This window comes from Dinoponera quadriceps, unplaced genomic scaffold (assembly GCF_001313825.1).
Source record: "Dinoponera quadriceps isolate SergipeBrazil2010 unplaced genomic scaffold, ASM131382v1 scaffold71, whole genome shotgun sequence".
In the NCBI taxonomy this organism is placed as follows: Eukaryota; Metazoa; Arthropoda; class Insecta; order Hymenoptera; family Formicidae; genus Dinoponera; species Dinoponera quadriceps.
Window position 1 is genome coordinate 421,119 of NW_014554274.1, and position 20,069 is coordinate 441,187.

Here is a 20,069-nt window from a genome sequence, read left to right on the forward strand (position 1 = left end):
TTTAGTTACAATTACGTACACTGAGAAAAAAAAATCAGTTGAATTGTGACAGTGAACAAACCGAATGTGTTTTGGTTGAAGGGAAGAAAATTTCTGGCTGTAAGAACCGAATTTAGTTCATAAGAATTAGAAATTCTGTTTCCCTCAACGAAAATGCGTTTGGTTTATTCATTGTTACCTCAATTCAATCAATCTTTTTCCTCTCCGTGTACAATTAAGAAGTTAGAAAATATTCACTTCTCACGAGTTCACGTTAAAGGAAAAGTTTGACGATCTTCTTTCAATTCTTTCTCGATAAAGGCTCGATTTTCTGCTCGGTGCTTTCAAATTCGGTTAATCCTTGCACCGGTAATTTTTTTATTCGACATAATTAATACGTGTTTTACTAAACTTTTCTACTATTCTTCGAACGTCGATTCTTCCTCTCGAATATCGCCCGTCCCTATCGAGGACCTCATCTTCGTCTTCTTCTGCCGCTACTCTGCCCCTCTGACCCCTCTATTCTACCTCCTCGAGCGCTGTAACGAGGAGATGTGCGAGAACACACGTGGACGTCAAAAGTTGACGCGGTCCGTTCTTTATGATTCGACCAAGTAGATTTCCTCCAATGAGCGACGTCTATTGGCCGAAACGGTCTCGCGAGAAATTTCGAGAAATCAAATCGTCTTGTCCAGAATCTAATTTTATAAATCGAAAAATCGCGGCAGTGTGATGATATCCTTTTTACATTTCTTGATATTTTGTGCTCGACGGTGCGTTTTATTCCGACATTTCGTGTTCGATTGACTATCGTTGAACAATCGGTTGCGATGCTATGAAAAGCTGACGACCACGATGGCGATAGATCTGCGTCTCTTGTGTATAATACGGTGGTGAGACAGCGGTTTCAGAAATGTCGCGAAACTGCGAGTCGAAACATCTTGTACGTCGGATGCACTCGCGCTTCGGGAAAAGATTCACAGCTCTTCGAAGCATTGCTGCATCGTTCTTTACGTGCGTCACGGAACGCGTGCAGCATTTTACCGCGTGTATCTCGTCCTCACAGACTCTACTAACACATATGTATCACACAGTACAAACAAACACCACATTCCAGTGCCAAAAGCGGCGCGAGACTCGCGCGTCGCGCCGCGAACGAGGCAGGCTTTCGATCAAGTTATCGCGAAAACCTTAATAACGACGACATGAATCACGTTTGTAATTAATCAACGTAATTAATGTAATTAATTAACCGAGTTAACCGAGTCTAGAAGTAGTTTGAAACGGTGAAACGGCAGATAAGAAAGACACCTTTAGTGCCTCTATTTAATATTATCTGCGTCTATTGCATATAATACATGCAACGGATAAGTAAAACGCGAGAAAAGCGCTCGATTTCCGAGCCTCGTTGGATCTCACGCGATCATAGAAGTACTTCTCGTGCATTGTGTCAATTTATGAATAGAAAGATTTATAATCGATCGACGTCACTCTATCTCTAGCCCTATCTAGCTCGAGCAAAGCCTTGTTATTTAAGATGCCTGATAAGCCTCGGCGACAGTGAGAGACGGAGAGCGATAATAAAGGAGACAGAAGAAAAATACGAAAACACGAAACTTCACTCTTTCTCGTCACTCTCCTCTCGACGAAAAAAAAAAAAGAATTAGCTCCCATAGCTAAGAACTATCTCACTAAAGGTAAAGATTAGCTGTCCATATAACACAACTAAAATTTGATTAATTATCTTTGACCCTGTATCTAGTTTTTAACTTCCACAGCTAAAAACTATCTTCCAAAGGTAAAAATTCGCTGTCCGCACAATACGATTGAAATTTAATAAATTTAGCTCATTTTCCTTGTCCCTAGTTTTTAGCTTCCTTAATCTTTAGCCTCCACAACTAAAAATCAAATTTCATAACTAAATTTCAGTCGTATATATGGATAGCTAATTCCTCTTTTTTTCGTGTCATCGAGCTTCCTCTCGTCTGTACATGTCGATTTAATTCTTTTCCCGTTTTTTCATTCGTACTGCGAGATTTCATCCACGACGGGACTCGCTCAGCGGGATCTCTGGGCCACGAGATAAGTTCCGACATCTCCGTCTTTTCTCTCTGTCTTTTGCATATCTTTCTCCACTTACATCGGAGCGCACCTCACGCAAACCCACTCACACGCTTTCCTCATGCATAATCACGACACATGCTCGGGAGCGCACGATGTCTTCACGTTTCGAGCCGCGATTCGCGAAGATTTGCAACACCTCGAGGAGGAGGAGGACACCGCAAAAATAAGCCGGTTTACGTAACTCCGACTTCGAGCTCGTGCTTCGAGGATTCGCGCGAAAATGCAACCGCGCGTTCTCATTCTCGCGTCGCGACGCGGAAGCTCGTCGTCATGGGGGATTTCTCAATCTCACGGAATTCCATGCTCTCCAGTTACCCGTCCGACGTAATCGTCGTGCCAATTCGGAGACCGCACTATCGCTCTCGGGGTGTATCTCTTCTCTTACCTCGTCTCGTTACACCAGCCAGTCACCACGAGGTCGAGCGAGACATTCCACTTTGCACCATGACGATTAACGATAATTCTAGGTTGCCCGACCACGCCGATCAAGGGTAATCAACGGCAGGATGACGGCGGAAGGATCGCGGCCACTGTCGAGGAGGCGTTAGCGAGTCTCACCACCGAGATGGTAAGTCCTCACTTGTTTCACTGACCGATCGGACACACGGAGAGAAGGTACGGCCGAGGCAAAACGGACGATCGTGTTGATATTTCCGCCTCCGACGATTCTGGACACGCCATCCTTGATCGATGTATCTGCAATTGCATCTCGCTGTTCACACGTGAAAAATTATCGATGTCAAAGCGCACCATCGTCACACCGCATGATCACCGACGACCTTAAGTTAACTGTTCTGTTCACGATTTCAAGTCAATTTATTATCTCGAGCTAATCAGACCGGATTTACGAAGCGTGCTCGTCGCGGCGATATTATCACGATTACCGATTGCCGGGGCTGTATGTTTCCAGAAACAGACGATTTATACGAGATGGTAAGTTCGCTATCGTCAGTGGCCGATTGATCGGATTATTTGAAAGCGCGTATTCCCCCCTCCGGCCCCCGTGACTGACTTGAATAACAAGCCCCAAGGATCACGGTGGAAGAGTCGGTGCCTCGCGAAGGTCGCCCCCCCCCCCCCCCCCCNCCCCCCCCCCACCTCCGTGACACTCCCCTTGCTATTTCCGCGAGTGCCTCTGGATTTTCAGGAGATTCCGGTTGAGAAACCGAGTGCTCGCGCGCGATCCGCATGGAGCGTCCCAGGCCGAAGTAACGATCGGGCGGTCTTTTCGTTGCGAAATCGATGTGGAAGCGCGCTCGAAAACGATGCCACTGTCGATACATTCCTGAGATGCTTTCGCGTCCGTCGTGCCGAAACCCACTTATTCGTTCGCACTGGAAAGCGCTCGGGCGCGGTTTTTTGTGGAAAGGTAAACAGACGGTGCTTTATCGCAAGACCGACGACGCAAAGCTGACGAAACGCGAAAGTATGCGCGATGTATACGCGTCAGCGCGATCCGCTCGGGCGGTCTCCCATCACGGGGTTTGCGTGATATCGGAACGCTCGAGGATACGCGAATTCTGACCACAGACATCACATAACAATTAGATTGTTAAGTCACTCAAAACACATGTCTCCAGAACACGTGTACAGAAATCTCGCGCATGCGTCGTCTATAACAGTCACTCTCTGATTGGTTGAATGTTATGTATGTGTCTATAAGCATTTTGTGTGTGTGTGTGTGTGTGTGTGTGTGTGTGTGTGCACACCAGAATTGGATAATAATTAGTTAATCAGTTAAAAGTTAAGTTAAGAAGATGAAAAAGTTAATTTAACTTAACTTAGTTAACTTGAAATTAGTTAGTTTTTAACTTAAATAAAAGTTACTTAAAATGCATTGACTTTAATTTTTTTACAAAAGTTAAAATAACTCATCAATATTAAAACCATTGCGAGCCACTCCCAGGGAATAAGAAGAATAAAAAATAATAGCAGAATTTTTCTTTCATTTTTCTGAGCGCTGATGCTCTTTTTGCGGAATCCTGAGCTCAAAATAATCGATATTTTCTTACATGAAATTATATCCTTTCATTACATTACTCATACATTTTTAATCTACAGTGAAAAGGTTATTCATGAGAAAAATGTGTATAATCAATTTTTTATTTTAACTTAAGTTATGATTACAAATAAAAATTAACTCACCCAAACCTGGTAGGCGCATACAGACATCGGCTTTTACATGCATTCAACCAATAAGGTACACATATTCCCTATTCCACGCATGATATAATACACAATTTCTGGTGTCCACTTTTCTGCTCGCAAACAAAAGAGTTAGCAGTCTAATTGTTATATTGATATCTGCGATATTCACCGGTAATATTCCCAACGGAAGGAAACGTCGCGGGTGTTGCGCGCGTATATCGAGAAGTTGAGCGGGACGAAGCAACGTGTCTCGCATAATCGTCTAGAAATGAGATATTAGCTGGAAACTTCTCACTCAAAAACAGCGATCCACTAAGGAAAGAAAAAGAAAGAAAGAGAGAGCGCGTGAGAGCGAGAGCTCGCAAATCGCTCTCCCCATACTGCTGAGAGTGCGGACTTGTCTTAGCTGATGCAATTCATTCTGACAGAAACGAACGGCCGCTTTGGAACGCTCCATGCGAGAGAGTCAGACTGTCTGAACGCTTTGTCTATTTCCCCTGAATCAGGAGATACTGCAGCGCGAGTGAAATTGCACGACTCTCGGTCCCTCCGCACACTAATCTCCGTCACTTCGTGCGCAACGTGCAACGTGGGTGATGATCTGCATCGTCGTAAATGACGAGTCTCCGAGAGAGAAAGAGAGAGAGAGAGAAAGAGAATGAGAGCGTATGAGTGAGTGAATGAATGAATATACGAAGGAGAAGTAAAATGAGCACGGATAGCGAAGTGTGTATATGTGTGTGTGTGTGTGTGGATTAACCCTTGATTGGTCGCGTTAGAGCGGATCGCTAATCACGCCTGGTGTCGTGTACGCTTCTAACAGGCGCTTAACAACGGCGACTTTGCTTTGCAAATTTTTGTATTCGTCTTCGTAGCGGTGTGGGTGCAAAACGCATTCTCTAACTCTCGCGCGGGAGACGCTTTAATTCGCCCGGAATTCTTGTGTTCCGTCGCCTCCCGTCATCGTTATTCCGTTGTATAACGGTGTCTCCTAATTATCTCCAATCCAAATGCATCTCCCAATTCTCTCTTCTCGTCTTGATTTCCCGCTCTTCAGTTACTCGGATTACGCGTAGTCAGCTTGATACGCATCGTGTATAGTTTTCGTTGATTACTCGATACTCATTCGAGAAGTTTCTAAAAGACACTCCCCGCGAACATACACCGATTCGCCGTCGCGCTCGCATTTTGGTCTCTTTACCCGGCCACTTTATCGCATGACTACTTAAGGGTTAAAAAGCGCGGCGAAGTAACTTGATCGAGGATCGAGGCGAATACACGCGTGTTATCTGCCCGCCTGCCTTCCTTGGATCGAGATCGCAATAATATTATATCAGCTCTGACGACGCGCTCCTCTTTCATTCGCGGTGAAAAAACGTTTGTACTTAACGCGATTTTCCGCCGTTATTAACTGAGACGTTCGTCTCGATCCGCGGCTTCGCGTATTAATTCGTTTTCAACGTGGATAATCTGTGCACACGCATCTACACACACATACACACACACACACCATACATATATATATATTGAGCGTGGGGCGATTATCTCACTCGAGCGTGTTTGTCAGCGACGTCGCGGCAACACCTTCGACATATGGGCATCTTTAAATCTTCCTGAGTACAGGAGAGTCAATATCATTATATAGTTACATATTTAACAAGAACGTGATAATCGTCGGCCTACAGTACTCGATAACGCTTTCGACATTGTCCGAGACCGAGCTCGGGAAGTGTGTGAAGTGCCATTTTTCTAGCGTAAAGGTTTTTCACGTGAGAAGAAATGTCGCCTTTCCATTTACCTCAGAACAAGACTGATCACAGGCGCGTTTATCAATTCTTTTCCCGCCATATATATGGCGTACGGAGCAATAAGAGACTAATTTCCGATCGTGTGATTCTCAGTAGGAATGTTGAAATTCTACTAAAATTTCCGAAGAACCTTGCGTGCATTTAACGCGGTATTGAGCAGTTATTTGTCGAGGAAATAACTTGATCTTTTTTTTCCATTCTCTCAGCCGCATTCGATCTTTTTTCCGTGGCGCCGCTTTATATTCTATCGATGCCGAAATAATTAAGCACTTCGCAACCCCTCAAAGCCGGAAATATATTCTGCGCGAAAAGTACACGGAACAAAAAAATCTGATTGCGTTAACCAGATAGGGAACATCAATCGACGCGTTCTGGTTGAAGGCAGCAGAATTTCTCGTCCTTACGACTCAAATGTAGTTCTTATAACAAAAAATTCTATTTCCTTCGACCAAAATATATCCGTTCCCTTTCTGGCCGGTACAATCGGACTTTTTTTCCGCGCGAGAAAAATATTTTTAATAATGAACATTCTAATAAAAGTAAGGAATTTAGTTTACATTGAAACAATAATTGTTGATAATCGTGAAATCGAGAATCGTGGCGAGTCGACAACACGCGAGGAGGGGTTGCGGCGGTCGAGAAATGGCATTTTATACACTTCGCGGCCGTTTTCGCGCGTATCTACCGCTCGCACATAATTCATGCGTATTTTCCTAATCGAGTCTCATCGCCGTCGATAAACCGATATTTCGTTCGTAAGTTTCGCACGCTCGCGCGAGCGAGCGGGCGGGCAGCGTAAAAAGGCGAAAGATGGCCGTGCAACACGGGACAAGTTCGTCGCTGTACGCGACTTGGTTACACGGCGACGCTGGAGAAGCGGCTGTAAATAAAGTAAATTGCTTGCGCATAGTTCGGCTAGAAGAGGGCCCGCGATTCCTTTTCAATTGCGATATATACATAGCTAGTGTGTCATATGTACTTGTATCTATATGTGTCTCACGTTTTGTCTGTCTCTGTATGTATGTATCCATATATACATACGCAATTATGTACACATACGCGCGACGCGCGTGTGTACCGTGTATACATATTATAAATACGACGACGTGCGTGTTCTCGCAATGATCGAACGTCTCTCGAATCGTTCCTCCCCCCGCGAATTCCGATGAACTTCGGATCGTTTCTCGGCAAACGGGAGAAAAATGCGAGGGAAAGGTAAAGTAAAGAACGTGGGTTTTTCCGTACTTTGCTATCTCCGACTTGACGAGCTCGTGGAACCTCAGGTGAATCTGATATATTCACACGGGGAAGAAAGTTTGGTTGAATTTACTCGACAACGAACGAGTGTGACACTTTTAATCGAAGAAAACAGAATTTCTGGTTATGAGAACCAAATATAGTTCACAAGAATCAGAGATTCTGTCTCCTTCGACTAAAACGCTTTTTCTCCACTGTCTGATAGGTTCAACTAAACCTTTTTTCCGTGCGGCATATCACGGCGATCATAACGTGTCAGAAGGTAATCGGAACAGAAGAACGCTTGACATTCCGTAAAATATCTCGACGTTCTTCCCTGCCTCTCGTAAAAATGCCACATCGCCGAACTTATCGCGCGATAATGTTGATCCCTCGCGGCGCGATTTCGTTCCGACACGCGGGAGAAAGAAAATGTCAATAGGTGACGTAAAATAAAAGGAGAATGCGAGAGGTCGTCCGGAAATAACAACAAAAGCGAAGATTCGTCACACGAGCGATCACGACGCGTTTCGACGGCTCGATAAGATCGAGGAGACTCGTGACATTGTGGACGGCAGATTCGTGCTCGGTTTGAAACGTTCGCGCAGCCGGACATTCGACGTGCATCGGAATCGGCGGGAGGACGTTCGAGGAAAAAATGTCGCCTTGCCGATGCTGTATTATATTATACATGACACGACGCGACGAGCACGATCGCGGCGAGGCAAGGTGGACACTCACAGTGCCGTGTACGTACAATACTCCGTAGTAGCAGAGCATCCAGATGTGTAATCGCGTTGCTATAAATTAGTACGTGAGAGTTATCGCGAACGTTCTGAAAAAAGGCCAAAATGTTGTTCAATCATACGTATAATTATGGTTATGATTATTACTATCATCATGATAAAAAACGCTTCTGACAGTCGGTGTGTGACATTTATAATTGGCGGTAAAATCTCGCCGCATCTCGGTACAACGGATTTCTGCTTCGCAGAAGAATTCACAGAATTCTCGATACTTTATGTCGGCTGCTTTTGCGTTTCCTTCGTTTCGGAGTAACGTCGAGTAATGTTTTAATGTCTTCACGCGTTGATGTTATCGCGTTATTATTAATAATGAGTTGAAGACGCGTTCGAGCAGATCGTGTCCATTTTTCTCTCGACGCGTTCCATTCAAGAAATATATATATACACACATACAATTTGCTTTGTATATCATTTATGGCAGAGCACGTACAACGATAGAGACGAGTGACAGTGATAATGCAGCGAATGATATTTTTATGGATTAAATCGAGAGAGAGAAAAAAGAGGAAGAAAGTTGCGCTTTATCAAGCAAAGCCGGTAGAGTAAAGAGAGAGAAAAAGAGGTCCACGATCGGTAATCCAAGTTTTTACCGTGGATGCAGATTTTACTGCCGAGAGAGAATAGCTTCGTAACACAAGTAGCTTTGTTAAAAACCCGGTACCCCCCATCGCGCGGGTATCGCTCTACTACTACTACTACTACTATTATTATTACTACTACTACTATTATCGTAATCGTTAGGATTTCGATCCCGCGAGAAAACGTACTCCGCAGCGTTAGCGACTTCGAAAGTGTGATATTTTTTTAACATATCCCCGGGGTATCCAATGTAATCTGTAATATCTCGGAGTCGAGAGGTTGGCGCATTGTAATAAGCTCGATCGACTCGCGCGAAGAAATTCAGGGAGGATTTAAATCGTCGCGAAGGTGAGCAAGAGAGAGAGAGAGAGAGAGAGCGTGCGCGTGCGCGCGCTCGGGACGAGACGAGACGAAAGATGAGATGCGGTGTGTTGCTTAAATAAAATAACGAGATTGTCCTAATACGATGTGTGTCCATCTCTCTGTATGATAAAAAAAGGAACGGTAGAAGTTGCTTGTAGTTTTGTAACCTCCTCGTTTCTTTTCTCTTGTTAGATATGTGATTTTCAGCGGTTATCGTGTTTTGACTCTGTGTATGCACGTTCCTTGTCGATTAACACCGAGTTTCCCCTCTCTCCGCTTTTCCCCGCGTGTCACAACGACAGGTTGTCTCCCCCTGTGTGTGTCGTGTGTGCTTGCGTAAAATTACCGCGAAGTTGGTTGGGGTCCACTCGTGAAAATAACATCTGTTCTGTAATTTCTCGACGTCGTCGAGAGACATCGAGCGTGGTCAGTGTGCTTGGCCGAGATACGGATTTTTCGGCGGTTTTCTCCCACCCCCCGTCGTTACATAATCTTCGCCGATGAAGTCCACCGAACACGCGTGCCGGCTGTTCACTTGTCATACATACGTGTGCGATATTTCAGCGTTCTCTTTTTAGTGTTCGTTCTCGCTACATTTGCGCGTTATCGGCCGCTTCGTATAATTTACGATAGCTATAAAGGTGTGTTCTTCGCGGGTAAATGCTGCACTTTTATCGCCGCAATACGAGTTTGACATTTTTAACGGTCATCAGCGACGTATAACTCGCTCGGGACACGTGACAGGTTTCTTGTCGTCGACCTGATACGAATTCTCGTCATTTCGCGACCGTATAGATAATGTGCTCGTGTATCGAGTCAAGAGATTTACAGACCGTCACCTAACTAGTAGAGAAATGATCGTAGATTTTTAGATCAGGAGGATATTCACACAGAAGATATTTATTTTCGTTTTTAACTCGCGACAGGCGGACGTAAATGACAGGTCTCTACAACGTGTCTTTCTGTGTCCGACTGATTCAGAGACGAACCAGCCAAGACGGCCAGCACGAATTGGAGCGAAGCACGTCCTTTTCGTTTTATCGTCAGATCAGGACGAGCCTGAAGCGCGGTGGCACGAATCACGTCGCGATCATGAGGAGCATGCAAAAGGCATTAAATGTTCGACGCCGGGCACCATGACGCACGCAGGGTCCCACCGATCAGGACCGATATAGAAATTAGAATTATGTTTACACGTATAATTTTTACACGTTACACGTCCAAGAAGTATCTCGAGATCACCCGCAAGGCGAATCGAACGAGTCGAGAACTTCAGAGATCTGAGATGTGGTCGAGTTACGTCGCGTATACGACGTGTCGTGAATTACAATTGATAATCGTGTCGTGAGTCGGTATTTTCGCGAAAATCATTTTCAATGCAACTGACAAAATATATATTGACCGAGATATATATATATATATATATATAATATATATTATATATAATATATATATATAAGGTGAGGTAATAACTACTAGCATCTTGAATATCTTCGAAACTATGAGAGTAAAAGAAAAATTTATCTAACAGAAGTTACATGATACAGAAGTGTTGTCTTATCGTGATAATGCTTTTTTTCTAAGTGCAACAGCTTCAAAGATCGAAGGTCACCTTTGTTTTTTAAGTGGAATCATATAGTTTTTTTTTTTAACATAAATCGATTTCTTTGTTTATTCTGCGTATAAAAGTAGTACCAGGGTAAGATTAAGGAAAGTGAAGAAGTATTCACTTTTTGATGATTTTAACCTGGCACTTTTATAAAAATGAACACAGGAATTTATGTAAAAAAACTGTATGATTCCATAAAAAAAAAGTTATCTTTGAAGTTATTCCACCTAGAAAAGAAACATCATAAGACGACCGTTTTTGTATCGTGCAACTTCTGTTAAATAAATTTCCCTCTTACTTTTATAGTTTCGAAAATATTCAAGATGGTAACAGTTATTGCCTTACCCGAATTTTTACTGTATATATTTTGATGAATTTACGGTTATTCTCGTTCCAAATATTCCTTATTTAGCTGTAACGACGATGCAATTAAAGTGCATTTGTAATCTCAGCGAAGTTAGATTTTTGGAATCGCGAGGGACAAACCGTGGAGATCGATGTACTTAAGAATTTCTCTCACGATTCTCCCATTCAGTATCGACACATTTCACAAACACGATCTTAAGGAAATCAAAAAAATATTAAACGAGATAGTATTACGAAGAATCACAAGCGACGTCATATGCGCGCCGCATTCGATGTTATTTCCATCCCCTGTGCTTTCGCGCCCCCCTGTTCCGTCGGAAATGAAGGAACGATAATCGCTGAGAATCCTAGCTTTTCGAAATATTTTTTTTCTTTTACATTAACCGTGCGAATGTGCCAAGAATCCGACAAGGCAAACAGTTCGACACGAACGGGAACCCCGCGATCCGTCGCGATCCGCGAATCTCTTCCGACTTCCTCATTCGGTCGTTCCAGTCGTGTCATTTCGATGAGATTCTTTTTCACTTTCAGTACTGCCTAAATTTTGTCCGCCTACGTAACCGGCAATCCGTACGAACAATCGTCCGTTCTCATCCGAATTGAATATTGTACATACGAGGACTTTCCAATCGTACCGAATCGCTTAATCCTTAAGTACTATCACCCTTTTTCTCAATATCACTAATATTAGGATATAAGATATAGGTCTGTGGGTACACTTGGATCTAATTCGTGGTAGTACTTAACGTTTAATGATTAACGGTACCGCGGCGACATTTTCGAAGCGATTCGGTAATCCACGACCGGCTGGTGGCATCGCTTTCATTATCGTATATTCGATCGAAACGAATTTATAGAACAGCCGGTGAATATTTCGTTGCGAATTTTGTGATACACATGACGATTCGTATTCTTAGGTTTCTCCTCGTGTCTGTAAGGTGTGTAGGGGTCCTATTTCTTTCTCGCATAGTTTTCGCATATTTTCTACTACTTCATTTTTTTTTCTCGCCTTTATCTCCCTAGATATATTGGTCCATTGGCGATTAAAACATGATTCTTGAATACTCCGATGAAATTATATGTAGTATGTATTATACATATATATATATATATATATTGGAGAATTGGGGATGGAAGTGTGCTGAGCAATCACATTACGAAACACACACACACACACATACACACACGCGCGCGCGCGCGCGCACACAGAGAGAGAGAGAGAGAGAGAGAGAGAGGCACGCACACACACGTGTACGGCAATTGATAGCGATGGACTAGTTGTGCCGACTTTTAAAAAAACTTGATGAACTTCGCGCGATTAGACTTAATAAGCAAGATACTCGAGAGCTTCTCTCCCTTTCCTCGTTGTTAAACTTACGGTCTTTGATTCGTCGGTGTTTGTTAGAAGGAACGTTATCGTCAGCCGGATCTATGACACCTAGTCCATTCCTATCTGCCCCCTCCCCCCCCCCCCCCCCNCCGCCATCAACTACCGCATAATAATGTTAATTGATTTTGGTAACGGAGCGATCGTTCAATTGTGTTGTCACGAATGAATTGTCACTTAACCAAGATGTTCGGCAATATACATATATATATATATATATATATATTATTACTGATATTATTTAAATAAAGCAATTATTATTATTCTTACGATTATTGCTGTTGTCGTCGTCGAGTGATCTGTGTGATGTGTCAGCCCTCTTACGTCGTACCTCACACCGATATCGCACCCTTTCACCGTGCTTTTCATCGCGTGTTTGTCTTTGTTAAATCATCGTTATGAAGAGGTAGACACGATATTATCTGAAAAAAAAAAGGTAAAAACAGCGTTCCCTTTCGCTGAATGCGCACCAGAAAGGTCTCGTCGAAGCTTGCTACGTCCGAACCGAAACCGATCTCGCGAGCGTCACGAGGCATATTTATTTTTACTTTGTTTTACCGAGTTTCTTATCCTGCTTTCTTTATTTGCTCCCTTTCAGACCCACCTGTAGAGACAAGCGAACACGGGGATAATTGTAAAAAAAAAAAAAGAAAAAAAGAGCGAAAAGAGAGAGAGATCGCGACACAGAAACGATCGCGGGACACGAATACGATCGACCTGACGGGCGGTGCATTTAGAAATCTCTGGAATTAATACAAAAAAGGCATTAGGATTGCGAAAGTAAGTCCAAAACGTAGGAATAAGCGCGCGTATGCCCGGAATTGCGGATATGTTCCTTCGAGTTTGCATCTTTATAAGTCACATCGAGAGAAAAATCGTACTTCCGACTGGAACCTTCGCGTTGTCGCAGTTATGGTTATTTATTATTCCTAACTGCTCGAGAAGAAGCGTCTCCCTCTCGACGCTCCCAATCGCATACATCCGTTATCCCTGCAAGATTACCTCTCCCCCGGAAAATCTTTATTTCCTCGAAAAACTCGACCCTGCATCGTAAGTTACGAGTACTCGATTCCGGACAAATTGCGGAATTTCACGCGATTTTACACGATCGAAGTGACTTAGAGGATGCCTTCGGAAGGTACGTCGCGCGTAATTTCTCGCCGTACGATGCACGTACCAGGATCGAGGCGATCACGAGCTCGACCCCGACGAGCACATCCTCATTCTCTCGACTGAGAAAAGAATCGAAAGGGCGTTCCTCGAGTCGATTGCCTCGATCTGCCCCGCCGTCGTCGTCGGCGGCGACCAGGGCGACAATGAAGATGGTAAAGTTATTTATTACGTTTAAGTTATTTATTTTGCCCGCTGCTGCATACTGCCATACACGTACACATACGTAATCGCGATGTTCCTTCGCGGTGAACGAGAACACGCAACGAGTATCACCCACCCCCGGAGGTCGCGAAGACTGCGTGCTCTCAGCACTATTGCGTCTGTCTCTCTTAGCAGATCCCGACGATCCTTCATCCAAATTTGTCTTTTCTCTTTTTTTTCTTTAATCCTTTCAGACCCGTACAACCATTCTCGCGGTACTTGCACGCGAACTGACGAGCAGCGGTGTTTTACTTACGCGGATCGTTTTATCTCGAGACATGCACGTCTCGATCTCGCGGGGCAGATTGTCTGTCGTTCGAACGGGCGCGGTTTTCCGCGCGAGAATACGCGAGAGATTGCGAGTGCCGACGCGTGAAAATCGAACGCCGGAAACCGAACGTTCGAGTCGCCGCCGGCGATCGCTCGAGTTTTTCCGATTTCTCGACGTGGATATCCCGGGAGTGAAACTTGCCGCAATTGCCGAGTGCCAATTGTCGCAACAGGCACAAGTTCCTGCCGCGTTGTACCGCCGCCGTTTCAGACTCGATCTCGAGTCATAATGATCGCGTTCTCGTTTGGTGATGAAGTATCCGTCAGGCACTTCCGAATTCGAGTCGTCCTGCGATCTCGTCCAACGACGTGTCGCACGAACGGTGTTGATAAGCATTCTTTACCTTATTTGCATACACGTACACTGAGAAACCCATTTAGTTGACTCCAAATTCTTGCTTGGAGATGGGCAAACAAACGTTTCAGTTGCGAAATTTGAACCAACTTTTTTTCATTTTCGTTTCAGAAAACCGAACTTTCGATCCTCACAATTGAAACACTCGTTTGCCCATGTTGGAACAAGAATTTTGTTTGTATCAACTAAATGGATTTCTCAGTATGTAGAACCGTCGTGAGGGGAGACTCGCCTCGAGAACATTCCTCCTCGTACTCGCAATCTCGCGCTGCTCCTGCGCGTTTCGGCCTTCCCGTTCGAGTTTTCCGCTCTTCGTATCATTGTGAACGAGCACCATGCTGGACTTATTCGCTCCTTCACGCTGTATTAAAAAGTCGAATCATTTTCCCATCTTATCTCGAGGCGTTTAGGAGGCCACCGCGCGAATGTAATTCACGTCAGCGACGGACTACCGACGACACGATTCGTGGTGCGAAAATAATTCGAAGATACTTTCGTAGACGATGACAAATCGTAGAACGAATAGGAACGTTAGGGTACAATATGAGCATAATGATGCGGTTGTTGAAGAGGATGAGGGGGAATACGGTTACTGGTCTCTCGATCATGCTAGTATATCTATTGTTTTTTTTTTCTTTTAACTTAATTATATTTAAAGAGTAATATATCTAATGGTTTGTGGAACTAAATCAATCTGTGAGTCGTCTTTAGAAAGGAAGGGAGACATTTTTTTGGCATTTCTAATTTTTTTTTTTTTTTTTTTGAACATTTTAATTTATTTTACGATGATAATTACCGAGACGCTGAGCATTGTGAATTAGAGAACTGGAAGATTACACGAATGAACGAAGATATATTGATAAATTAAATGGCAATCTGCTCTTTCTTTTGTGCGCGACTCCGAGAGAAATTTAGGATATCTCTGTCCCAAAGAAAATTTATACGATTGTTCTTCTTTAATTTGATTCAATTAGGACGAACATACGCGATTAGAGCGTTCCACAAGAGGCCAATAACGGTTAAAGCGAATTTAACGATACGCCTAGAAAATGTCGAAGAATCTCATCGCGCGATCTGCGCGTGCTGCTCCCCCAAATGTACGGATAATAGTTGAAATGTAATCTGCGATATTGGTGATATTTAAGCGAGAGGACTCGGTACGCTTGAAACTATCAAGCGTCGCTCCCGATGTTCGTCCTGTATATATATATACATTTATGAAAGGATATTATTTGTGCATGTATAAAAAATATATATTTATATATATATGCATACGTAAATAAATTGCACATATACACACACACATATCAGACAGACACACGTCCACATCCGGATGTAGATATATTATATCGCGGCATCTTCTTCGCGGTCGCATATACACGCATACACGCAACGTGTTTCGCGAACAGACCGATATCTCTCGCTCGGGAAAGAAGAAGATAATTTTTTTCCGATAGAAGGCTATCGGCATGTTAATATTTTATCGACGAAGTATCCTTCTGTTCGTCAAGCGCGCTCGTTATCGAACACACGCGCGATACCCAACGCGTGGCGTCTCATACATTTTCTTTTCCTCCGTTCTTTTGCGACATCACCGCGACATCACACGATACCTCATTTTAGGCGGATGTATTAGTCCAGCCCACTAATGTACGATAACGAGGAATAAATTATTGTTGCGTCCTATTTATTTATAACGGCGGAAGTGATTTCGTCTCACACTCTCTCTCTGTATATCGCCGGTCGGTCGGGAAACGAAAATCCCGAAGTCACGAAGAAACGTATCGGCGCCGCTTTTCCCGTGTCATCCGATCGACGGAGCCTGCACGCTCGACCGCGACGGATCTATTCTGGAATCGCTCACGGGGACCGCAAAAATACCGCCGCGGCAAAGAAGAGGTGAGTACACACACGAAGCGACACGTGTGACCGCCGCGCGAGCATGTGCGCAAAAATCCCCTCGTGCAAATTCACATTGTTACGCACGCAGAGCACGCGACCTGATTTTCACGAGCAAGCGAATAAATAATTGATATTTTGTTATTAAAATATTCCGCATACAAAACAGACGGGCTACGTGTCGTCACGAACCGCACGATGTTATCGTTATTGCCTCAATCGCACGATCCCGCATAATAGCGTTCGATGCGCATCGAGGAAGAAGAAGCAGAAGGAAAAAAAGACGATGAAGAAGCTGTACGCGAAATTAACAAAGTATGACAAAGCAGGGGCTAACGAGGAGGAGATGACTCAACCTACCTATAAAGGCTCTCTCTCGCGTCTCGGCGAGGTAGAATTAGGACGGAGTTTCAACCTCGCGGCTGCAATATATATTCCGTGTAAGGTAAGTATTATTTCGCAACGCGCGATCAATCGATAAATAACGTCCCGATGAAGCCGTTGCTGATTTACAAGGCGGAATTCATAGACACAAGAATGTATAGACGGATCGTCAAGTCAGCGGGAGGGGCAAAGGGGGGGGGGGCATGCTTATAATTCGGCTATCGCCATTCGGCGCTAAGTCTGTTTTCCATTCCTAAACTAGGATCGCACTTGAACTTCGTTCTTTTCCCCCTGCAACGCTAAATTATAGTTACTCTCATTTTCACGGTAAAAAGCGCAGAACCTAGTTCGGGGACAAAAACAAGCCCACTATTCGAGTATATTCGGCTTTCTGTGATAAAGCTACCATAAATGGAAATTGATAGTGTATTATTCATAGTTTTTGGTTATTGTTACGATTTTCACAGCCGGATGCAATGCAGAAACTCATGTTTTTTCTCCTGACGACACTCAGTGATCCAACAATAACAGTATATGTGAGCGGAACATAGCCGATACCGGCCGAAGTACAAGGACTGTATGCCCCCGATCCTCTTTCCCACCAATTTTATACTCCCCCTCGCCTAAAGTAAGCACTTTATACTCCGTCCATATATTCTTACGTCTATGGCGAAATTAATCGGTCCCCGGAGCGGTCCTCGCTGGGATCTGCGCGTCGCAGTAATTTACTTTCACCGCGCGATATTTCGGAATGCTATGCGCTCGATAGAGTGGTGCAATCGCGCGGGGCAACGGTGCCGTTAAAATATATTTTCGTGATTTGTGGGTAGACCCACTTCTCTCGCGGCGTTTCGTGCGCGCAGTCACACGGTATATATGTATTCACGTGTGTGTATGTGCGTATCGCAACGGTGTATCCGGGAAATTTATCCGGGCTAAATTTCAGCGGACAGCCGGCCGCGAATAATCCGCCCATTAGAGGATCGTAATCGTCAGATTTGTCGGAATAAGCGAGCGATTTCTCTCTTCCTCCGCCTCCCCGTCCCCGTGCGAGATTGCGATTTTTTTTCCAATTTGTAACGGACCGTAATCGCGCACTTTCTCGCGCGCTAGTTTCGCATCGCCTCGCCCGCGGTCGTCCCGTGGCGATGCATAATGAGCGACGCACGCCGCCAAGCTCCAAAAACCCTCTCGAACCTACAAATCCGCCAAGTATAAGAAGACAGATGGCCTTATCTTTTATGAAGAAGGAGCAAGGCACAGAAACTGGCCAGGTGTGTATCCGTTGTGCCGATTGTCTATGCGGGATCCCTCCGATCGGTTTTATTCTCTCCTGTCGTCGCCCGATTCGTTCCGCGCGAATTGCATCACTCGTATTTTTTTGCACGGTGCTATTCATTTTTTTTTTTTTTTTCGTTCTTCGAGAACGACGGGAGACGCTTGGCAAAAGGGAGAAAGAAAAGAACGAGCAAAAATGCTGCAACACGCTGCTTAGGTCGCGCCTCTTCGGGCGACGAGCGGACGCCTGTACGCGTCATATTTATCGACCTCTCCGGATGATCGGCGTTTAAAAAGCGTACTCGCGCGAGCACACTCGAGCAAGTGCTCCGAGAAGAGACCCGGCCGTATATGAGTCAAGGCTGCTGAGGGACCCTTACCTACTTTTTCCTTATATGGTACTGAACCGGACCGATGACTGTAACCGATGAGATGTTACGGCCGGTCTTGCGCAAAGCGCGTCGCACGTACTCGCTCGCGGAAATTCGTGCGCCAATTAAGCGGCGACGACGATTCGATTTACTACATCGTCGTACGATGTTGCTGACGCGTCGCGAAACGTCGTCGTCAATCCTCAATAGCCCGCGTTCGGCAAGAAACGACGAGTCGATTTAACCCATTAAGGCCCACACCATCGATTCCATTGGAGTAAAATGTAATTTGTAAGATTGTCTTAAAGGACAATTCCTGATGAAAATTTCATTTGTCCGAATGAAATTGATATTTTCTGAACATACATAATTATTTACATTGGACGTTTAAAGCTGTAAAAATGAGAAAATGTTAAGATTGTTTTATTTTATTTGAGAAATACTTATTTTCCGCTTGTTTATAATATAGTTGGAAAACATCGGATACGATTTTCATAAGTGAAATATACCTACGTTGTTTTTTTTTTTTTTTTTTTTTTTTTNTTGTAGATCCGAAAGTTGACGACTTTGCTCTACATGCGATTACATGTATCGGTCTACTTGAGCTGGAAAGACACTATAATAATAATAATAATAATAATAATAATATTTTTTTATTGGACGCAGTAGATTACAAAATCAAAAGTATTTGCGTTTTTTTTGTATACGTTTTTAACGTATTTTATAAGTTAGGACGAACATAGCTTCATTTAAGATGAATTGATAATATCATATCGAGAGGACCATTTACTAATTACTAACAGACGAAATTTAGGGAAGGTCCAAAATTAACCCCTTGACATACAAATTAAATGGAACTTAATGCGACTAAAAAATACTATTTAATTTCGCTCAACTGAACAGTTACGTGAAAGCTGAGAAAGAGTACATTTTATGTATTATGCAACTATGTAATCTAATTGTAAACTGCACGGCGTCCGCCGAAAAAAGCGCTTGACGAGTCAGACTCGTCAAAGTCTACAGTGGCCCATGAAATGAATGACGAGTCAGACTCGTCATTGTATGTCAAGGGGTTAATGTACACTATTATGTACACTGGGCCTTAAAGGGTTGAATCACTACGCAATACTTCGTAGTTTCGCCGGAAGATTGAGATTGTCCGTTACGTGATCGCAAAGAAGAAGCAAAAAATGTCGTCTAACGGATGGAGAAAAACGGAAAGAGAGAGAGAGAGAGAGAGAGCTATCCGAGTCATCGCGGGATTGACCGTGACACGAGTCGACTCAAGGAGATCAGGTGAGATGGAGCTATACGTTGACCCCGATGCCGAAATTACCGGCGGCCGATGCCTCGGTGGCGCTTTCTTATCGAAAATCGAGAGGAGGTGTCGGTCTCCTTCGGGTCCTTGCCCACCGATCGCGCGCGTCTCCCTCGCTCCGTTTATAGACAAATGCGGGATCGATCGTTAAATGTCATCGTGATCGTCGAGCGTCATTATCGCGATCGCGATTATCTCTGCATCGGACGAGCGATACGCGAGATTATGGGTCGTTATGCGTTATCGACGGCGGTTTCTTCACCATATAAGGAACACGTGATAAGCGAAGTACTCATAATAAACAATACGAGAAAAAAATCTGTTTACTTTGTCATCCTGCCCCCCCCCCCCCCCC

At 44.1% G+C, this 20,069-nt stretch overlaps 1 protein-coding gene across 11 annotated transcripts in view; it reads left to right on the forward strand.

The window, feature by feature from the left end:
- Positions 1 to 13,054, forward strand: part of LOC106741044 (phosphatidylinositol 4-phosphate 5-kinase type-1 alpha-like) — a 43,906-nt gene extending 30,852 nt beyond the window's left edge. For 7 of the 11 annotated variants that reach the window (XM_014612612.1, XM_014612622.1, XM_014612651.1 and 4 more), the window contains 2 exons: positions 2,571 to 2,671; positions 9,970 to 10,466. In XM_014612612.1, coding sequence (XP_014468098.1) covers positions 2,571 to 2,671; positions 9,970 to 10,218 — 350 coding nt within the window. In that variant the 3' untranslated portion in view covers positions 10,219 to 10,466. Of the gene's footprint in view, positions 1 to 2,570; positions 2,672 to 4,757; positions 7,633 to 9,969; positions 10,467 to 13,003 lie in introns of those variants that run through there. The other 4 variants (XM_014612658.1, XM_014612665.1, XM_014612674.1 and 1 more) reach the window with 3 other exon arrangements.
- The last annotated feature ends 7,015 nt before the right edge of the window (positions 13,055 to 20,069 follow it).